General features: G+C 47.9%; 1 protein-coding gene across 2 annotated transcripts; it reads right to left on the bottom strand.

The window, feature by feature from the left end:
* Nucleotides 1-1,718: 1,718 nt before the first annotated feature.
* DCTN6 (dynactin subunit 6) lies at nt 1,719-13,909 on the bottom strand. 2 transcript variants are annotated; one of them, XM_030565269.1, is made up of 7 exons: nt 13,836-13,909; nt 12,148-12,212; nt 7,614-7,719; nt 6,042-6,130; nt 5,264-5,311; nt 3,051-3,193; nt 1,719-2,179 (listed from the first exon to the last, which is right to left on the bottom strand). In XM_030565269.1, exons 1-7 carry the CDS (start codon nt 13,856-13,858, stop codon nt 2,081-2,083), a joined length of 573 nt encoding a protein of 190 aa, XP_030421129.1. In that variant the 5' UTR covers nt 13,859-13,909; the 3' UTR covers nt 1,719-2,080. The 2 variants fall into 2 exon arrangements, with proteins under 2 accessions (XP_030421129.1, XP_030421128.1); XM_030565268.1 differs by lacking the exon at nt 13,836-13,909 and adding an exon at nt 13,303-13,493.
* Nucleotides 13,910-19,676: the final 5,767 nt, after the last annotated feature.

The raw sequence follows: 19,676 nt of genomic DNA, 5'->3' as shown, positions 1-19,676 counted from the left end.
CTAGGAAAGGGCTAATCAATGACTGTCTTCAAGAGACCACTGACTGGGGTAACGAGACCTGGATCGCAGGTGAGATGTGAGCAACAGCTCGTAGGAGAACACCACAGATCCTGTACGGCTGGGTAAAAACGTCAGCTCAGTGCAAGAAACCCACAGGCACACGGCATTGCTAGCTCCTGCACCTGGAGCCAACAGCATCCTCACGCCCTGACAACAGGACACACTAGCGAGGAGCAGAGGTGGTGACCTACCAAGGGAACATGAAAGACTGCAGCATTAGGACTATCTCTGGGCTAGGCCAACTCCCAAAAAGCCCTGGCTGCTGGGATCCACTTGCCTGCCACAGCTGGGACATGAGAAAGGGGTTTCTCAGCCCAGCCCTCTGCCCCATGGCAGCCAAGAGTGAATGCTGTTCTGCTGCTGATTAGCAGAGGGGCAAATTGCTGATGAGTTGGCCCATTTGAAGTGTCTTGACACTGACTTTGGGTCTCCTCACACTATCTGCCTTCCTCCCCGTGCTTTAATGGCACTTGGGAAGATTAGCAAGCCTCCCTGAACCATGAGCAGGTTTGCTGGTAGGGGTCCACACTGGAACATTGTACTGGTATAACAGGGTAGTTAGGGGTGTGATTATTTACCTATGGAGTTATAGGAGTACAGCTCCTAGTATGCTTAACCCATCCCCAAAATGTCATTCAGGTTGATAATTTCAGAACTGATTTAAGGTCTCAAGACCCACAAATCCCATTAGAATTAACATCCAGCTCCCCAAGGCCACTCTCACCCTCTCTAATATTTGTAATACAGACAACTTTTCACCAAGAAAATGAATTCTGGGTTGAAGGATTGGTAAATGTCTGCAGGTCTCAGCTAAGGTTCTGTTCCAGGCTTTGGGCACTTTTCAATATTCACTCCTGAGGTCCTTCCTCTGAAGCCTCCATTGTTCCACAACTCTCTGTGAGTGCTGACACGGTTCAGTACACACACAGAACAGGGCTCCTTTTGTTTTAGAAACAGTGGCAGAACAACTCATTGATTATCAAATACACCATTTCCTGAACTAACTTCTTTCCAGTGTTTTAACACACCGGTTAACAGAAAGGTATTAAATCGTCAATCAGAAAGGATTTGTGATGGGGTTTTGGTTCAGAAAGAATGAAAATTGAATGATGTTTTTGAAATTTCTGAAATCTATTTAAAACAAACAGCAGAAACCTTTCACCAGCCATTCTCCCCACCCCCGACTAGAATAGGAGACGTCCTTGAGGCTCTGCCAGACCATAAGAGTCAGAGCAGCAGCATCACAGTAAATAAATGGAGGAGCTGCCTCAAACACTATACCTGCCTCTGGAAATTTCCACCACATGCGTCTGATGAAGTGGGTATTCAGCCACGAAAGCTTACGCTCCAATACATCTGTTAGTCTATAAGGTGCCACAGGACTCTTTGCTGCTTTAGGCAAATTAAGTGCCTTTTCCACTACCACCACCACCCAGGGGGCAATGTCAGGGCTGAAATAAGAGCACAGGAGTTAATCTATTTAGACTATAAACTTTACTTAGATTATAAACTGTGGGCCCCTGGAGGTGCTAACATAACACCAGTATATAAGACCCAGCATTACTGGCTCTCCCTGCTAGGCCAGGATGCCTCTAGTCATTTTGACGGTACTATTCCCTGAAAGTCTTCAAGATGAAATAGGGTCATTAAAATGAAAAAGCTGGGTGGGTAACATCTTTATTAATAGCATAAAATAAGCTGTGAAATATTTTTTAATCATCTGTCCCTTTTGTGCCCCTTTGAAAGACAATTTCTGTCCTACATCACAGGAGTAACTGGGGATATCATTATCCAGAAGGAATTGTGTACAATATTATAACCAAGGCAACTGTCAATCAGACTTCAGAGCCAGATATTTTACTAAATATAAATAGTAAAAAAACAAAAAAAGTTCTCTCCCAATGGAACACATGAGGAAAGATCAGCTACCTCCCGTGCGTATGGAGTGCTAGAAATGGAGGGAAAATTCCCAAATCAATTCCTTTTGCCGACGAGGGAATGGTACTTGGGGGGAAAACTCTCAGCTCTTCACAGGAGTAGATGTCATCTTCATGGTCTTCTTTAGATGATGATAATTTGGCAGGATTTTCATCAAGAAATCCAGCTGCAGTGTTTGTGGCTAGTAGGAACAACATATAATTAGACAAGCACTGGTAAGGGGTAAGAAACAAAGGCATGTTAAACACAGTGGAGTTGGCTCTGTAAGTCAGTCACCTAATTTAGACCCCAATCCTGCCCCAAGATCTATATGGGCAGACTCCACTGATGCCACAGCACTCTAACCCAGTGCATGAGTCTGAGAGTGCAGGGCCAACTGTGGGACTGGCACCAATCTGTGTAAAGCCAAGGCACCTGGTCACTAACATGCTTTAGAGAGGTCCCGGGCCAAGGCCCTTGGATTACTAAAACAGCACTCCAAGTTTTGGAGACCAAAGGATGGACTGTTAAACACAGGCATGTAAAGTGGCAGATGCACAGAACCTTAACCTGAGCGCACAAGGCAAATGTTTATGCTGTATTGGGCAGCGAGGGGGAGACACACTCCAGATATTTCCTAGGTGACAGGCCTTCAATGTCTGGCCCAGTGAATTCTGACATTCTGCAAACCAACTGTATGGAAGGAAATTAAATTGAAGCTCCCAGTGAAGGACCAGAGTATAGTTGGTTAAAAAGCTGTCAAAACTAAATGTGCTCTCAGAAGAGCAGGATAGTGAACCTCAAAGGGGGCCACTGGCTGCCCTGCCTGCTGCCCCAGAGGCACTATGCAGGGTTGCTACGGAGGGCCGTTCTTTGGAGTGACACACTGTGTTTTCCTGCTGGAAGAAAGCTCTGCAAATCTGCCTCCCAGCTTTGCTTCCCTGTCTTGCATCACATGTTTAGCAGCTCTTCTCTCTCCTGGGGTAGTGTGCCTGCTTCAGATGAATGGAAATGAACTACCTGGCTCAGTGAGGAGCGGCAGACTGCAGGCCCTGGCAGTACAAGATACCCACCTGTGGCCGTTCAGTCTGCACTCGGCGAAGGCACTTCGCGTCATAGATGACTGTGTTCTCCGGGATCACTTCATTTGTGTTGATGTTGCAGTAGGCCCCGATGACGCAGCCACTGGTCAGAATCACATTCTGACCAACAACGGCTGCAAAACAGAGAAAAAACCCTTGCCGTGGCTGGAAAGGGGAGGCAGAGACAATCAAAGCAACCAGAGTGCCTCGAGCCAGGACAGGCAATATTCACATACATTCAAACTGCCATCCTGGTCTCAAACCTCCTTTCGCTCATCCAGCCCTCTCTATCCTGACTTCTACCAGCCTTCACGCCTGCTCCAAAAGACCTGCCCCTCACCCTGTTCCCTTCACGTAACTGCACAGTGCTCGCACTTCCATGCCCTGGTCTCCCAAGGCAACTCAGCCACTTCCCCATCCAATTGTGCAGGAAAACCTTCCCTGCGCTGCGACCCTGTCACAGATCCTCTATACAACAAGCAAATCAAATCTAATGTATATCACTTCAGTCTCACAGGGAGGAAGCTGCATTCACAGTTACTGCAGAGCAGCTGTGTGTACACAAAGTGAATCAATAATCCTGGGAGGTGCACTCACTGCAGCCCCCAAGAGGGGGAGTGCCACACAGCTGGCTTCGTGCTATCTTTGAGCCCCTTCCATATCCTGGGCACAGCCCAACTGAATCTTCATTTCACTCCCACGTCTCCCTTGGTTATCAATCTCCGTTTCATATCTGTGCAAGTATCAGGAGATGTGCTCCAACAGCCTGCAGGCAACAGAAGTTTAGCTTTCATAGACTAGCATCCAAAAGTCAATGTCTTTAGAAAATTCACTCGAAACCCTTCTGATCCCAATTCAGTAGCTCTGCAGCAGGAACAGAAGCCACCGCTGCATTCGGTCCCTCTTCACCACTTTTAAGGACAATTAAACGTTGCTTTCAAATTGCTGGGCTCTGTGCTTTCAAATGGGAACCCTGCTAATTGACTGGAATCACAGGGGTTAGAGATGGCATAAGCCATTCAATAATGTAGTCCACCACTCTGCAAGGGTAGGGGACAGTCCACTGGGAAAAAAGGTGTGGTGTTAACACCACCATGTTACAATTCTAGTGCAGACAAAGGCAGTTGTAGTTTTAACATATGCTGCTTGGTCAGCTTCCTGACCAGGGTTTGCCTTGACCAGCTACCATGTTAAAAACCACATCTTTGTCCCTTTCCCTCCTACTGTGAACATGGCCTGAGAGAAGACTTAACAGATGCCAAACCAATGCTGCACTAGATCAGGAATCTCAAACTCAAATCACCATGAGGGCCACATGAGGCCCGAGGGCTGCATCACTGAAACCCTTTCATGGAACGATACAAAAATATAGTCAAAAATGGAAAAAAAAAAAAGAAGGGTAATATAGTATGCTATTAAAAGTCAATGTATTAACTTTTTTAAAACTGTAATGCCAAGAGGGGTTTTAATATAATATAAACACCTGTAACTATCTCTTATGTGGTCAGTAACACAGATGACGATTTACACTAACAATCTATCAACATAGCCGTAACTGCAGGCACTGCAGGAACTTTTTAAAGGAGCTATTCATACAAAATACGTTGCCACTTTTAACATTCTTCCCAACTGCTCACAGCAAAGAATCAGACATGCTGAACTTCATACCTCAGACTGCTCGTCTAGTCCATAAGGCCCCACCTCTTCCCACCCCTTCCTCACCCCCATTCCAACTCCTTGCCCAAAGTCCCCACCCCAACTCCACCCTCTCCCTGCCCCTATTCCAACCCCTTCCCCAAATCCCCGCCTCGGCCCTGCCTCTTCTCCACCTCCTCCCCTGAGAGCACCGCATCCCTGCTCCTTCCCATCCCTCCTGAAAAGTCCTAAGCACCGCCAAACAGCTGTTTGGCAGTGGCAAGCACTGGGAGGTAGACGAAAGAGCAGGGACGTGGCGTGCTCAGGGGGAGACATGGCGCGCTTAGAGGGGGAGCTTGGCTGCTAGTGGAGTTGGCGTCTATGGCAGGCCGCAGGAAATAAATGCGACCCGCAGGCTGCATGTTGGAGACCCATGCACTAGATCTTACGCAACAGGCAAGTACATAGCCCCCCTGGCTTTAACAGAACACAACATAATGTAACAGGCATCAAACCTGCCAAAGAAGTGTCTGATATTTCAGCATGAAGACACAATTAGTAACACTTACCTTTTGATTCAATTACATTGTTATCTCCCATTTTCATTGCTTGTGAACCTACAAGTTATAGTTAAAGAAAATATATAATTCTAAGCCCATATCTCAAATTCCCACCAACAAATAATCACATAACCTCTCCTTCAAAATCATAAGCCCACAACCTAGGAAGGAAAGTGCTCATGGACCTATGCAGGTGTCCTGCACTGGTTTTCATTGCTTAGGCAGGACACTGAAGCTGTGACTATAGTATTCCAACAAGACACGCAGAAAAGCCTATAGGTTACAACGTGTGGGAAATTACTGCTGCCTAATATTTCATCTTGTTCTTTTTTGTCACATTGAATCCAGAAAGATTTTGTGCTTCCTGTGTCCTGAAAGCTATAAATCCCCCATGTTATTTCATATAAAGATGTGTGTTTTCAAATGACTAACTTCAGTTTCAAATTCAAACCACAAGAGTTGCCTTCTTCTGGCTGAACACAAATTGTCTCCAGATCTTTCAGTGATGCAGACAAGAGCAGGTTGTGGCCAGTGCACATATTTGTTTTCCTTGTGGTTCTTCAAAGCCCCAAATTCTAACCCTTGTTCTCCCACTGACTTGTTGTGTTACCTTTGGCAAGTCACTTAACTCTTCTGTGTCCTTTTTTCCCCTCTGTAAAAGGGGAATAAAAGTTAGTTACCTCAAAGGAATGGTATGACAGTCAGTTAACATTTGTACAGGGCTTTGAAAATATCAAATACTGACGTGTTCAAGTTTGCATTTTACATCACTGCTTAGCAAGGATACAACAGCCAACTTCAAAAACATTATAGGTGCCAATGACCATTGGTTTTGCTTCCACCTCTTCCATGTCTGGTGAAATATTTTCAGGATATCTGCAAGAGGATTGAAGAATACATTTAGAACTTGACATTCAAAGGGTAGTGTCTCCTTAGAGATCAAGTGAAAGGAAAAAGTGTCCTTCCCTAGAATCTCTACAGCATTTTAGATTATTAAATCCTACTCATTTAATTGTAAATATAAGGTTGCTGGTTTACTTGTCCATTTCTCCCAGCCTGGACAATGAAGAGAGGCTAGTCAGTTTCTAGAGTCTCATGCAGTCACGGAATGCTGCAATGTTTAAGATACAAACAGAGCAGAGGAAGGAGTTAGTCAGAAGGACAGCTGGAAAAATTAGAACTTTGAATAGTCATGGAAATATTTCTAATGAGCTTTGAAAGTTTTGTAAAATGTTGTCTTGACCTCAAGCCTGCTGTGAGGGTTGAGATGAACCTCAAATTCAACACAGCAAGCTCAAAGTCAATTTTTTGAATCTCAGTAGTGATGAAATACTGAGAACACAGAGAGGGATGAAGAGGACCGTTTCCTAATTCATAAACATCCTTATACTGCCTCTCAGAAAGGCTATTTAAGAGGGAAACAGAAAGTAGGCAATAGTAACTTATGGACCCCAGCTCTGCGACTGCTGCTTCACCATACTGCTATGAATAACAGAATATCAGGGTTGGAAGGGACCTTAGGAGGTCATCTAGTCTAATCCCCTGCTCAAAACAGGACCAACCCCAACTAAATCATCCCAGCCAGGGCTTTGTCAAGCCTGACCATAAAAACCTCTAAGGAGGGAGCTTCCACCACCTCCCTAGGTAACCCATTCCAGTGCTTCACCACCCTCCTAGCGAAGGCAAAAGCTGCTCAAGCCCCGGCCCTACCTACACTCCAGACAAATCTCAAGGAACGTGCTGCAACATTTTAAGCTAGCTATTTCAAAAGGATTGACAGTCTGGTTTTTGCGGTGAAGTTGAGGGAAGAATTTTGCAGGCAATTTTTTTTTTCTAGACAAAGTGACAAATGTATTTGACAAGCACAAATAGGAATAATTTGTGTTTCTAACACAGTGATGAAGGTTTCTCTCCCTCTCAGGCCGTGTAAACATGACTTTGTGGCTGAGGAGGTGGTCAGACTAGGGTGTGCAATAACAGCAGTACTGGGTTGAGAGAGTTTTAGGGACAAATGTTGCACTGAAACCTGGGCCATCTCTCTCCTGCCTCCAAATATTATAAGTGGTTCCAGACAGCTAATACTGTGCAGCTGTGGTAAGCATCCCCACTTTTGATAAATAGATTAGAGTGACAGCTCAGAAGACTCCAGTCCTCTGCTTAGGTCAGAACAGGTACAACACAGGAAGCCACAGCTGAGGCTTCCCACTCACTGCCCCAATCCGGAGAGACAAATTCTAGGGCTAAGAGATAATCTATCTTCTATGTTCTTTCAGTCCTGAGCCGCCTGCTGAGACTGCCAGTGATGGCATTAAACATAGATATTTGTGCCTTCAACAGCATTGTAAAGATTCTTACTAACCCATTTATGATCAATGTCTGCTCTTCTATGAGATTGCCTTCACCAATCACTATTGGTCCTGCTTCTGCAATGATTCGCGCTTTAGGGTGAATCACTGTCCTAGGTCCTGTGGAAACAAGATAAGCTTGTTACTAGCAGAATCTAAACAACTGATATTGCTAAAATCAGAGAGAAGGCCCCAAGCGGGGAAATCATTTGAAGATTTGTCATGTGTGCTTCAGCATCACAAGAATTCCAGAAACAAAGGAAAGGGACATGGACATGATTTCTCGAAACACAGGAAAAATACATTTCAACTCAACTGAGAGGCAGGGTGCTCTTGTGGTTAAGGCACTGGCCTGGGACTAGATCTGCCTGTCTCCCTGTATGTCCTTGGACAATGAGTATCACCATTCAAGAATGTCAGAATTCAAAACAATCTAAATGTTAGAAACATTTCAGGCTGTGCTTCTCAAGTAAGAATGCCAAGCAATCTTAGCCCTGCTCCTATAGCTATGGCCTGAATAAATATCTCACACCACTATCTCCATTCAGAGTTTCATTTTATCAGTGACCCCAGGAAAGCTAGACTACTACAACCTGAACTGGGTAGTGGGTGGGCTATGTGAAACTCTCTATGGTCAGACAAATACAAGATTCCTTCCTCTACCCAAGTTTCTGATTGGCAAAAAGCATACTGAAGGCAATAACTGCTCACTCTGTATTAGAGGTCTAATCCTGCCAAGTGACACACACAGAGAACTGAACCCTACAATTCCAATGGCCATTACAGACAGAGATGACATGTCTCCATATACAGGAGACGTGCTCAGTCCAGAAATTAAAGAACACAAGAAAAGCAAAGGCCAGGCACTGATCCTGCTTGCTGTTCTGCACATGCACAGGAATCTGCCTGCAGAAAAACTGGGTTGATTGGGGGCTTAGGACTAGAAATGTATATACATGAATCAAATGATACAGGACCCCACTAATTCTTGACAGGCAGACTTCATGCAGATATGTGCATGCATCCTGAACTTTCAGTAAAGAAAGGCTTTCTGTGGGGAATTATACTATGCGAACTGTGGTACTATAATATAAAGAACAAAAAACAAAGAACTGAACTGTCACTCCTGCAAATGCTTACATGAGTTAATTTAGGTATGTGAATAGTCCAATGGATTTCAATAGGGCTGTGTGTAAATTATGCACATGTGTATGAAAGGGGAGCCAGTCTGAAACCTACCACTTTTCTTCGAAATTGCCCTCTAGTCTAAAAGTCTGAGTAGCTCAGACTGTGAGGGCACTGCAAGTGGGTGCTCTGTGACAGAACATCTAATGCATCTCACAGTGAGGTAGATTGCATGGGAAAAAGCCGACTGCTGCAGAGGAGCATATGGATCGGACACAGACTTCTCTTAGGGGAGAGTCTGATGATAGAGACACTATAGCAGCACTATACATGAAAGAAAATGTAGATTCAAATGAAGTAAATATCTTAAGCGAATCCACATGTTACATAGAATCTCTACGGATAGAAATGTCATGCTCTAATAAAAATATAACATTAGGGATCTATTATCGACCACCTGACCAGGACAGTGATAGTGACGATGAAATGCTAAGGGAAATTAGAGAGGCTATTAAAATTAAGAACCCAATAATAGTGGGGGGTTTCAATTATCCCCATATTGACTGGGAACATTTCACTTCAGGACGAAATGCAGAGATAAAATTTCTCAATACTTTAAATGACTGCTTCATGGAGCAGCTGGTACGGGAACCCACAAGGGGAGAGGCAACTCTAGATTTAATCCTGAGTGGAGCGCAGGAGCTGGTCCAAGAGGTAACTATAGCAGGACAGCTTGGAAATAGTGACCATAATATAACAACATTTAACATCCCTGTGGTGGGAAGAAAATCTCAACAGCCCAACACTGTGGCATTTAATTTCAAAAGGGGGAAACTATACAAAAATGAGGGGGTTAGTTAAACAGAAATTAAAAGGTACAGTGACTAAAGTGAAATCCCTGCAAGCTGCATGGGTGCTTTTTAAAGACACCATAATAGAGGCCCAACTTCAATGTATACCCCAAATTAAGAAACACAGTAAAAGAACTAAAAAAGAGCCACCGTGGCTTAATAACCATGTAAAAGAAGCAATGAGAGATAAAAAGACTTCCTTCAAAAAGTGGAAGTCAAATCCTAGTGAAGCAAATAGAAAGGAGCATAAACACTGCCAAATTAAATGCAAGAGTGTAATAAGAAAAGCCAAAGAAAAGTTTGAAGAACGGCTAGCCAAAAACTCCAAAGGTAATAACAAAATGTTTTTTAAGTACATCAGAAGCAGGAAGCCTGCTAAACAACCAGTGGGGCCCTTGACGATCGAGATACAAAAAGAGCATTTAAAGACGATAAAGTCATTGCGGAGAAACTAAATGGATTCTTTGCTTCAGTCTTCACGGCTGAGGATGTTAGGGAGATTCCCAAATCTGAGCTGGCTTTTGTAGGTGACAAATCTGAGGAACATAGATTGAAGTGTCACTAGAGAAGGTTTTGGAATTAACTGATAAACTCAATATTAACAACTCACTGGGACCCGATGGCATTCACCTAAGAGTTCTGAAAGAACTCAAATGTGAAGTTGCGGAACTATTAACTAAGGTGTGTAACCTGTCCTTTAAATCAGCTTCGGTACCCAATGACTGTTAGCTAATGAAGTTAGCCAATGAAGTTAGCTAATGTAACGCCAAATTTAAAAAGGGCTCCAGAGGTGATCCTGGCAATTACAGACCGGGAAGTCTAAAGTCGGTACTGGGCAAATTAGTCAAAACAATAGTTAAGAATAAAATTGTCAGACACATAGAAAAAAAAACTGTTGAGCAATAGTCAACATGGTTTCTGTAAAGGGAAATCGTATCTTACTAATCTATTAGAGTTCTTTGAAGGGATCAACAAACATGTGGACAAGGGGGATCCAGTGGACATAGTGTACTTAGATTTCCAGAAAGCCTTTGACAAGGTCCCTCACTAAAGGCTCTTACGTAAATTAAGCTGTCATGGGATAAAAGAGAAGGTCTTTCATGGATTGAGAACTGGTTAAAAGACAGGGAACAAAAGGTATGAATAATGGTAAATTCTCAGAATGGAAAGGGGTAACTAGTGGTGTTCCCCAAGGGTCAGTCCTAGGACCAATCTTATTTAATTTATTCATAAATGATCTGGAGAAAGGGGTAAACAGTGAGGTGGCAAAGTTTCAGATGATACTAAACTACTCAAGATAGTTAAGACCAAAACAAATTGTGAAGAACTTCAAAAAGATCTCACAAAACTAAGTGATTGGGCAACAAAATGGCAAATGAAATTTAATGTGGATAAATGTAAAGTGATGTACATTGGAAAAAATAACCCCAACTATACATACAATATGATGGGGGCTAATTTAGCTACAACGAGTCAGGAAAAAGATCTTGGAGTCATCGTGGATAGTTCTCTGAAGACGTCCACACAGTGCGCAGAGGCGGTCAAAAAAGCAAACAGGATGTTAGGAATCATTAAAAAGGGGATAGAGAATAAGACTGAGAATATATTATTGACCTTATATAAATCCATGGTACGCCCACATCTCGAATACTGTGTACAGATGTGGTCTCCTCACCTCAAAAAAGATATTCTAGCACTAGAAAAGGTTCAGAAAAGGGCAACTAGAATGATTAGGGGTTTGGAGAGGGTCCCATATGAGGAAAGGTTAAAGAGGCTAGGATTCTTCAGCTTGGAAAAGAGGAGACTAAGGGGGGATATGATAGAGGTATATAAAATCATGAATGATGTTGAGAAAGTGGATAAGGAAAAGTTATTTACTTATTCCCAAAATACAAGAACTAGGGGTCACCAAATGAAATTAATAGGTAGCAGGTTTAAAACAAATAAAAGGAAGTTCTTCATACAGCGCACAGTCAACCTGTGGAACTCCTTACCTGAGGAGGTTGTGAAGGCTAGGACTATAACAGTGTTTAAAAGAGAACTGGATAAATTCATGATGGTTAAGTCCATAAATGGTTATTAGCCAGGATGGGTAAAGAATGGTGTCCCTAGCCTCTGTTCGTCAGAGGATGGAGATGGATGGCAGGAGAGAGATCACTTGATCATTGCCTGTTAGGTTCACTCCCTCTGGGGCACCTGGCATTGGCCACTGTCGGTAGATACTGGCCTAGATGGACCTTTGGTCTGACCTGGTACGGCCGTTCTTATGTGCCACTCCTGAGGTCTCCACTGTGTCAAAGGAAATATTGATAGCAGTGACACGAAGACAGAATTTATTGCACTAGTCTTCACTTCGGGCTAGATTTCCACCACAGAGGCGCAAGCATTCCACAGATAACTTACTGGGAAAACACATGGTCTTCTGTCACTAAATCCTGGGTAGTTATTGACTACCAGAGAACTGAAGCTCCATACACTATCTTCCATTTTCAAAAGTACGGATTCAAATTCAATAGGGCAATGCTTCTGGGGAAGAACAAGACAAAAGAAGCAGCATTGTAATCTCTCTTACCGATAGTTACATCTCCCCTGATTTCACTTTCCACACAGACAACAGCTCCAGGAGCAATCTTCACACTGCAACCAAAAATTAATATTAAAAGAAATAAACATAATGCTTTTTAAGGCCAAGAAAGAAGCCTAAGAAAGCTGGGTAGATCTGTACTAACGGATTCCACCCAACCTGCACCTACTCTCAACATTTTCACTGAGCTCCACAGTTCAGAAGATCAAACATACATTTAAAGAGACACGTGAGCATCCCAATTTACAACTGTATAAACCAGTGAGAAAAATCCTCAGGGCTCTAAATGTGAATTTTTAAAATCTATCACTCTGCCAAGAAATGAAAGATAAAAATAGCGACTCTATCTAGATTCATGAACACCTCTGTTTTGCATTTCCTCTCATCTCTGCAGCACTAACTAAACAGATGAGACAAAAAGTCTGAGTCATGTGATCATAGGTAACATTTCATTCCCACACAAAGAAACGAGACACTGAACTGCATTGAGATGGCACGGGAGACAGTAGTAGTATTTAATATTGATCAGACTCAGGTCTTGAGGTTATGTGATAATGCAGCACTTCAGCATCCACAGACAGGATGAGACAGGAAAGAAAGCGATAATGGACCTGAAACAAGTTCACATCTGCAGGCAGGACTGTGACCAGCCAAACAAAAGTATACGTACACAGTGTGTCAGGCCATGCAGTGGCACATCTCTGCTATTCCCCATCCCAACTTCTACCAAGATGGAGAATCTATATATACAGTTGGGAGTGGGGGTGGGAGGTTCAGGTGCTAACCTGTGGAATTTTAGAAAACCTGGTGGAATTTCCCAGAGGATGGGTATCTAAGGACACTGAAAGAGAGCTTTTATGCAATAGTATTCTCTCTCTTCCCCACACCCTACATGGGAGGGATAGTGAGGTGTGACGGTCTCTTTCCTCCCCCCTTCACCTGGTAGGGGAAGGGAACAGTAGGGTGGGACAGATCTTTCTTTAGAGAAAGAGAAGCAGATGGGGTGCTCCCTGGCTAGGGCGCTTCTTCCTCCATCATCAGGAAAGGCTCGAAGCCCCAAAGTTTCTTCAACCAAACACCACCTCTCTTTGCCCGGCTTGCACTTCAGCCACCCCTAACTCACAGGCCAGCACTGCCACTTACTGAGAACTTTTCCCAAAAGACATTGGAAACATCTTTCGTTACAAGGCACGTTTCCCAGTCCCTTAATCATTCGCATGGGTCGTCTCCGAACCCTCCTGAATGCAGGAACAGCTTTCCTGAATGATGGACACCAGCACCGGACACAAGGAAGACCCGGGGCTGCAGCCGGGGAGCGAGGCGGCCCGGGAGCGGGGCCGGGGCTGCAGCCGGGGAGCGAGGCGGCCCGGGAGCGGGGCCGGGGCTGCAGCCGGGGAGCGAGGCGGCCCGGGAGCGGGGCCGGGGCTGTGGCCGGGCGGCCCGGGAGCGGGGCCGGGGCTGCAGCCGGGGAGCTGGGCAGGGCGGCCCGGGAGGGGGTCGGGGAGCGGGGCCGGGCGGCCTGGGGGAGGCCGAGGGCTTCAGCCGGGGAGCGGGGCGCAGCGGCTCGGGGCGTTACACTGGCAGGGCCAAGCTGGGGCCAGCGGCGGGTGTTTTCCCAGTGACGGGTCCCGGTCTCCAGCGCCCGCCCCGGGCCGGGCTGTCAGCGGCCCCCTCACCTGCTCTGCGTCCTGTCCGCCATCTTCCCCGATCGGCCAGCGACTGCTCGGCCTGCGCTTCGGGCGGGGGGGGGGGCTCTCGGCGTCAGGGCTCGATTGGCCTTCCTGGCCGAGAGGGGGCGGGGCCGGGGCCGGGGCCGGGGCGGCTCAGGGGGTCGTTCTGCGCGCTTGCGCCGTGGGCGGGGTTCCGCCCCTGGGCGGGGTGGGGTTGGGGCCAGCGTGACCGGGCGGGGGGGGGGGGGTGCTGTGCGGGTGCCCGGGAGGGGGGCAGGCTGGGGGTCCCCGGCAGGGAGGGGCTGTGGGGGGTGCCCGGGAGGGGGGCAGACTGGGCGTCCCTGGCAGGGAGGGGCTGTGCGGGTGCCTGGGAGGGGGGCAGGCTGGGGGTCGCCGGCAGGGAGGGGCTGTGGGGGTTCCCCGGGAGGGGGGCAGACTGGGCGTCCCTGGCAGGGAGGGGCTGTGGGGGGTGCCAGGGAGGGGGGCAGACTGGGCGTCCCTGGCAGGGAGGGGCTGTGGGGGGTGCCCGGGAGGGGGGCAGGCTGGGGGTCCCTGGCAGGGAGGGGCTGTGGGGGGTGCCAGGGAGGGGGGCAGGCTGGGGGTCCCCGGCAGGGAGGGGCTGTGGGGGGTGCCAGGGAGGGGGGCAGACTGGGCGTCCCTGGCAGGGAGGGGCTGTGGGGGGTGCCAGGGAGGGGGGCAGGCTGGGGGTCCCCGGCAGGGAGGGGTTGTGGGGGGTGCCCGGGAGGGGGGCAGGCTGGGGGTCCCTGGCAGGGAGGGGCTGTGGGGGGTGCCAGGGAGGGGGGCAGGCTTGGGGTCGCCGGCAGGGAGGGGCTGTGGGGGGTGCCAGGGAGGGGGGCAGACTGGGCGTCCCCGGCAGGGAGGGGCTGTGGGGGGTGCCAGGGAGGGGGGCAGGCTGGGGGTCGCCGGCAGGGAGGGGCTGTGGGGGGTGCCAGGGAGGGGGGCCGGCTGGGGGTCGCCAGTAGGGAGGGGCTGTGGGGGGTGCCAGGGAGGGGGGCAGGCTGGGGGTCGCCGGTAGGGAGGGGCTGTGGGGAGTGCCCGGGAGGGGGGCAGGCTGGGGGTCCCTGGCAGGGAGGGGCTGTGGGTTGTGCTGGGGAGGAGAACAGGCAGAGGGTCGCCGGCAGGGAGGGGCTGTGGGGATTCCTGGGAGGGAGGCAAGCTGGGGGTACCTGGCAAAGAGGGGCTGTGGGGGTGCCTGGGATGGGGGCCAGGCTGGGGGTACCTGGCAAGGAGAGGCTGTGGGGATGCCTGGGATGGGAGGCAGGCTGGGGGTACCTGGCAAGGAGGGGCTGTGGGGATGCCTGGGATGGGGGGCAGGCTGGGGGTACCTGGTAAGGAGGGGCTGTGGGGATGCCTGGGATGGGGGGCAGGCTGGGGGTACCTGGCAAGGAGGGGCTGTGCAGGGTGCCCGGGAGGGGGCCAGGCTGGGGATCCCTAGCAGGGAGGGGCTGCACAGGGGGACAGGCTGGGGGACCTTGGCAGGGAGGGACTGTATGGAGGTGCCCAGCATGCTGCTCTGCAGCACCCCCTCTATCCTTCCCAGTCCCTGCCATGGTGCCCCTCTCCCTTTCTCACAAACGAGATATTCCCACGTGAGCCCCATGGCTCCGTACTGCACTGGGCTGCTCCTCCCAATGCTGGCCAGGGTGCAGCGGTGAGGTGGACACTGCACCAAGTACTGTCCTGTGCTAACAGTCCCGGGGGGGATGGCAATGGGAATGGGCTGGAGCTATTCAGGGTAAGTCTAAACTGCACCTGGCAGCAAGCCTCCCACAGACTTGTACTAGTGCTGCTCAAGCCAGCATGATAAAAATAGTGAGGATGTGTCACTCGAGCTCTCAAACCTTCTGGGTCTGAGGTCAGTGGCTAGCCGAATCTCTACTGCAGCCACAACAGCCACACCATTAGTACTGGCATGCTAGTGGGAGTCTGTCTATCTGGGCTGGGGACCCAATCCCAGCCACAGTATAAACATACCCCAAGGGCTCAGGTGTTGGACTGCTGTGTATAGAAACACCTAACTAAGCACCCTGCAGCCCAGCAGACTCCTCAGTCCCAAGTTAAGTGCTCAGTTCTCTGTACAGTGTATGGGGAGAGAAAGGGATTTCCAAAGGCCAGGACATTAACTTGGTAGCAGCCTAAACTGATCATTAGGAAATGCCAAGGAGGGGGGGGGGGGGGCTGAGCCCAAGGAGAGTTGGTGCTGCCCGGATTCACAGCTGTGAATCCTCTCCTGGAGTTAGGTGTGTCAGGTCAGCCCTTTCTCACCAGAAAAAAAAAAAGAGGGGGGGGGGTGTCCTCTCTTATAACCAATAGCTCCGTGGTTATTGCACTCACCTGGACTGTCAGAGAGACAGGGTAAGTCCCTGCTCTGCCATTCTCTTGCATGCCAGGTGGGTGCCATAACCGCCAGGCTATTGGGTTGGGACTCTCTAAATCTCTCCTGTTGATCATAGAATCTGAAATGTAAGGCTGGAAGGGACCTTCAGAGGTCATCGCTTTCAGCTCCCTGTGCTGAGGTAGGACCAAGTAAACCCAGATTGTCTCTGATAGGTGTTTGTTCAACCTGTTCTTAAAACCCTCCAGTCATGGGGATTTCACAATCTCCCTTGGAAGCCTGTTCCAGAGCTTAACTACTCTTAGAGTTAGGAAGTTTTTCCTAACATCTAACCTAAATCTCCTTCGATTGAGTCAACAATGTGATGCAGTTGAAAAGGCTAATATCATTTTCTGGTGTATTAACAGGAGTGTCAGACACGGGAGGTGATTGTCCTGCTCTAGTTGGCACTGGTGAGGCCTCAGCTGGAGTACTGCATCCAATTCTGGGTGCCACGCTTCAGGAAATAGGTGGACAAATTGGAGAGAGTCCAGAGGAGAGCAACAAAAATGATAAAAGTTTAGAAAATCTGGCCTATGTGGAAAGATTAAAAAAGCCGGGCCTGTTTAGTCTTGAGAAAAGATAGCTGAAGGGGAACTGAAAACAGTTTTCAACTATGTTAAGGGCTGTTATAAAGAGGAAGCCATCAGTTGTTCTCCCGTGTGTGACACTCCTGTTAATACACCAGAGAATAATATTAGCCTTTTCAACAACTGCATCACATTGTTGACTCATTCATATGTGATCCAGTATATCCCCTAGATCATCCTTTTGAGCAGTACTACCACCTAGCCAGTTATTCTCCATTTTGTAGTTGTGCATTTGATTTTTCCTTCTTAAGTACTTTGCGCTTGTCTTTATTTAATTTTATCTTGTTGATTTCCGATCAATTCATTAATTTGTCAGTTGTTTTGAATTCTAAATCTGTCTTCAACCTGCTCACAACCTCTCCTAGCTTTGTGTTATCTGCATATTTTATAAGCATATTCTCCACTCCATTATCCAAGTAATTAATGAAAATATTAAATAGTATCAACCCAGGACTGGCCCCTGTCGGATCCCACTATAAACACCCGCTTAGTTTGACAGTGAACCATTGATAATTGCTCTTTCACCAGTTGCGTCCTCATAGTAATATTGTTAATAAACCTGTACTTCCTCGATAGGGACACTTAGAAACGGCGGCATTTCTAAAGCCACCTTGTCACCTGAATCTCCTTTTGGCATCACCTTTTGTGGCAGCCTAGACGACACTGGCGTTCATATTCATTCTGTGCAGTTGATTGTTCTGATAGTGAAGTTATTTGCCAGAGAGGAAGCCCCTGGCTGCTCCAATGCCCCTAGTTTGCGGTTTGCAAATACGTCAATGGGGTGTTATCTGTAAAGACTGCAAATGAGGCTGCTGTAAGATAATGCTGAAACTTTTCTGTTACTGCCCAGACGAGCTCGGCATTCCAATTTGAATGATTTGTATTTCCTGTTTTTCTTTTTTTTTCTCAGATCTCTTTAAGCCCTGATTTGCATAAGCAGTAACTCACTCCTTGCCATCTTGCTCCTGAGCAAGAATAGCTCCCAATCCTTGTTGCTGGCATCAATGTACACTCTAAAGGATAGTTCATAATCTGGATATACCAGGATAGGTGGTTGCACTAGGGGGGATTTCAGTTCTTCAAATGCTGCACTATGCACTCCATTTTACCTGAGCAGCTTTAGAAATTTTCTCACCTCCGGTGTTTCTCTTAGCAGTTCATTCAGTGGCAGAGCAACTTTAGCAAAGTGCTCAAGAAATCAACGATGATATCAGACAAATCCCAAGAACATCTTGTACTGTAGCAGCAGATACTGGCCACTCCTCTACTACTTTCAGTTTCTCTGGATCAGTAGCCACCCTGCAGAAGACACTGTATGTCCCAGATAGGTCAAATACCACATGCAAGTATTGCACATGTTTCTCAAAGGATTTGGAATATACAGTGTTGTCATCTAGATACACCTCTATCCCGATATAACACTGTCCTCGAGAGCCAAAAAATCTTACTACGTTATAGATGAAACTGTGTTATATCAAACTTGCTTTGATCCACCGGTATGCACAGCCCTGCCGCCCCAGAGCACTGCTTTATATCCGAATTCGTGTTATATGGGGTTGCATTATATCGGGCTAGAGGTGTATAATAAAACAGTATCAAAGTTCTCAGACCCCAGGAAATGCTTTACTAATCTCTGAAATGTCCCCGGAGCACTACATAATCCAAATGACATTCTTGTAAATTCATAAAGTACCAAGGGTGTTACAAAGGCAGTTTTTTCTTGGTCTTCTGGCACCATGGGAAGAAACATGCTGACATTAATGCCAGTAAGGAATCTTCAGTTCTAGGTAAGGGATAGTTATTTTATGAGTGACTTGGTTCACTCTTCAGGAATCTACACAAAAGTGCAGTTTCCTGTCTTTTGTCTTAATCAGCACAGTGGGCACAGCCCATAGACAGTGACCCTCCTTTGTTACATTAGCTTCTAGCACCTCTTATCCTTTCCTACGGCAGCTAATGCAAAGCGGGAGCAATTGCTCCCAATCATTCCCTAACTGGAGGATGTACTGCGGTGGGTATGGTGTCCAGTATCTGGGTGACACACCTGAAATCCACAGGATGTTGTGAGAAAGCCTTTTCATGTTTCTTAATCAACTGTACTACTCTGTAGATCCTGAAGGCATTCCCAAGTCTATTTTCTTGGTCCAGGCTTATGGGTCTATCCCACCATCCTGGATCACTTGTCTGCAGGTATCCCACTTCCCCAATCAGTTCCTCAGGCACCAAGGTGTCGTCCCTCCCAACCTATGCACATCAGATGCCTGGCCGCATCCCAGGCAAATGCCTTAATCCCTGCACTACTGGGCATAATCAATAGCAGATCAGGCAGTTAGGTGTCTAAATCCTGTTGTGGAGCTAACTCTGGGCATATAACATCACCCTCCCTACAGGGCTGGTGCTACCATTTAGGCAGCCTAGGCAATCGCCTTGGGCACCAGAATAATTGGTGGGCGGCATTTTGCCGGAAGGGGTGGCAGGCAGCTCCGGTGGAGCTGCTGCAGTGGTGCCTGCGGAGGGTCTGCTGGTCCACGGCTCTGGTGGAGTTGCCGCAGTCGTGCCTGCGGACGGTCGGCTCACGCGGCTCCGGTCACGTTCCCGCAGGCATGACTGCAGCAGCTCCACCGGAGCCACAGAGCACCAGACCCTCCGTAGGCACCACTGCGGCAGCTCCAGTGGAGCCGCGGGACCAGCGCGCGGGGCTGCGAAATTGCCGTCCGCCGAGGGCGCTCAAACCCCTAGCACCGGTCCTGCTTCCCTAACAGCCCCTGCCATTGTCTATGCCCGGCATGACTCCCACTCACCCGTCTGGTTCATTTCCTGCAATGGACCACTGCTGGGCCCCTCTGCAGCACCGCTGACCCA

Source organism: Gopherus evgoodei, chromosome 5 (genome assembly GCF_007399415.2).
Source record: "Gopherus evgoodei ecotype Sinaloan lineage chromosome 5, rGopEvg1_v1.p, whole genome shotgun sequence".
Classification (NCBI taxonomy): domain Eukaryota; kingdom Metazoa; phylum Chordata; order Testudines; family Testudinidae; genus Gopherus; species Gopherus evgoodei.
This window is presented reverse-complemented; position numbering and strand designations above follow the sequence as displayed.

Bases quoted from the DNA above. Each gene is read 5' to 3' on its own strand.
- DCTN6 (XM_030565268.1), bottom strand. From the start codon at position 13,334: ATGTTTCCAATGTCTTTTGGGAAAAGTTCTCA. The intron at 7,720-12,147 runs GTAAGAGAGATT...TTGTTTCCACAG, and splicing joins CAGGGGAGATGTAACTATCG to GACCTAGGACAGTGATTCAC. The intron at 5,312-6,041 runs GTATCCTTGCTA...TATAACTTGTAG, and splicing joins TGTTTTTGAAGTTGGCTGTT to GTTCACAAGCAATGAAAATG.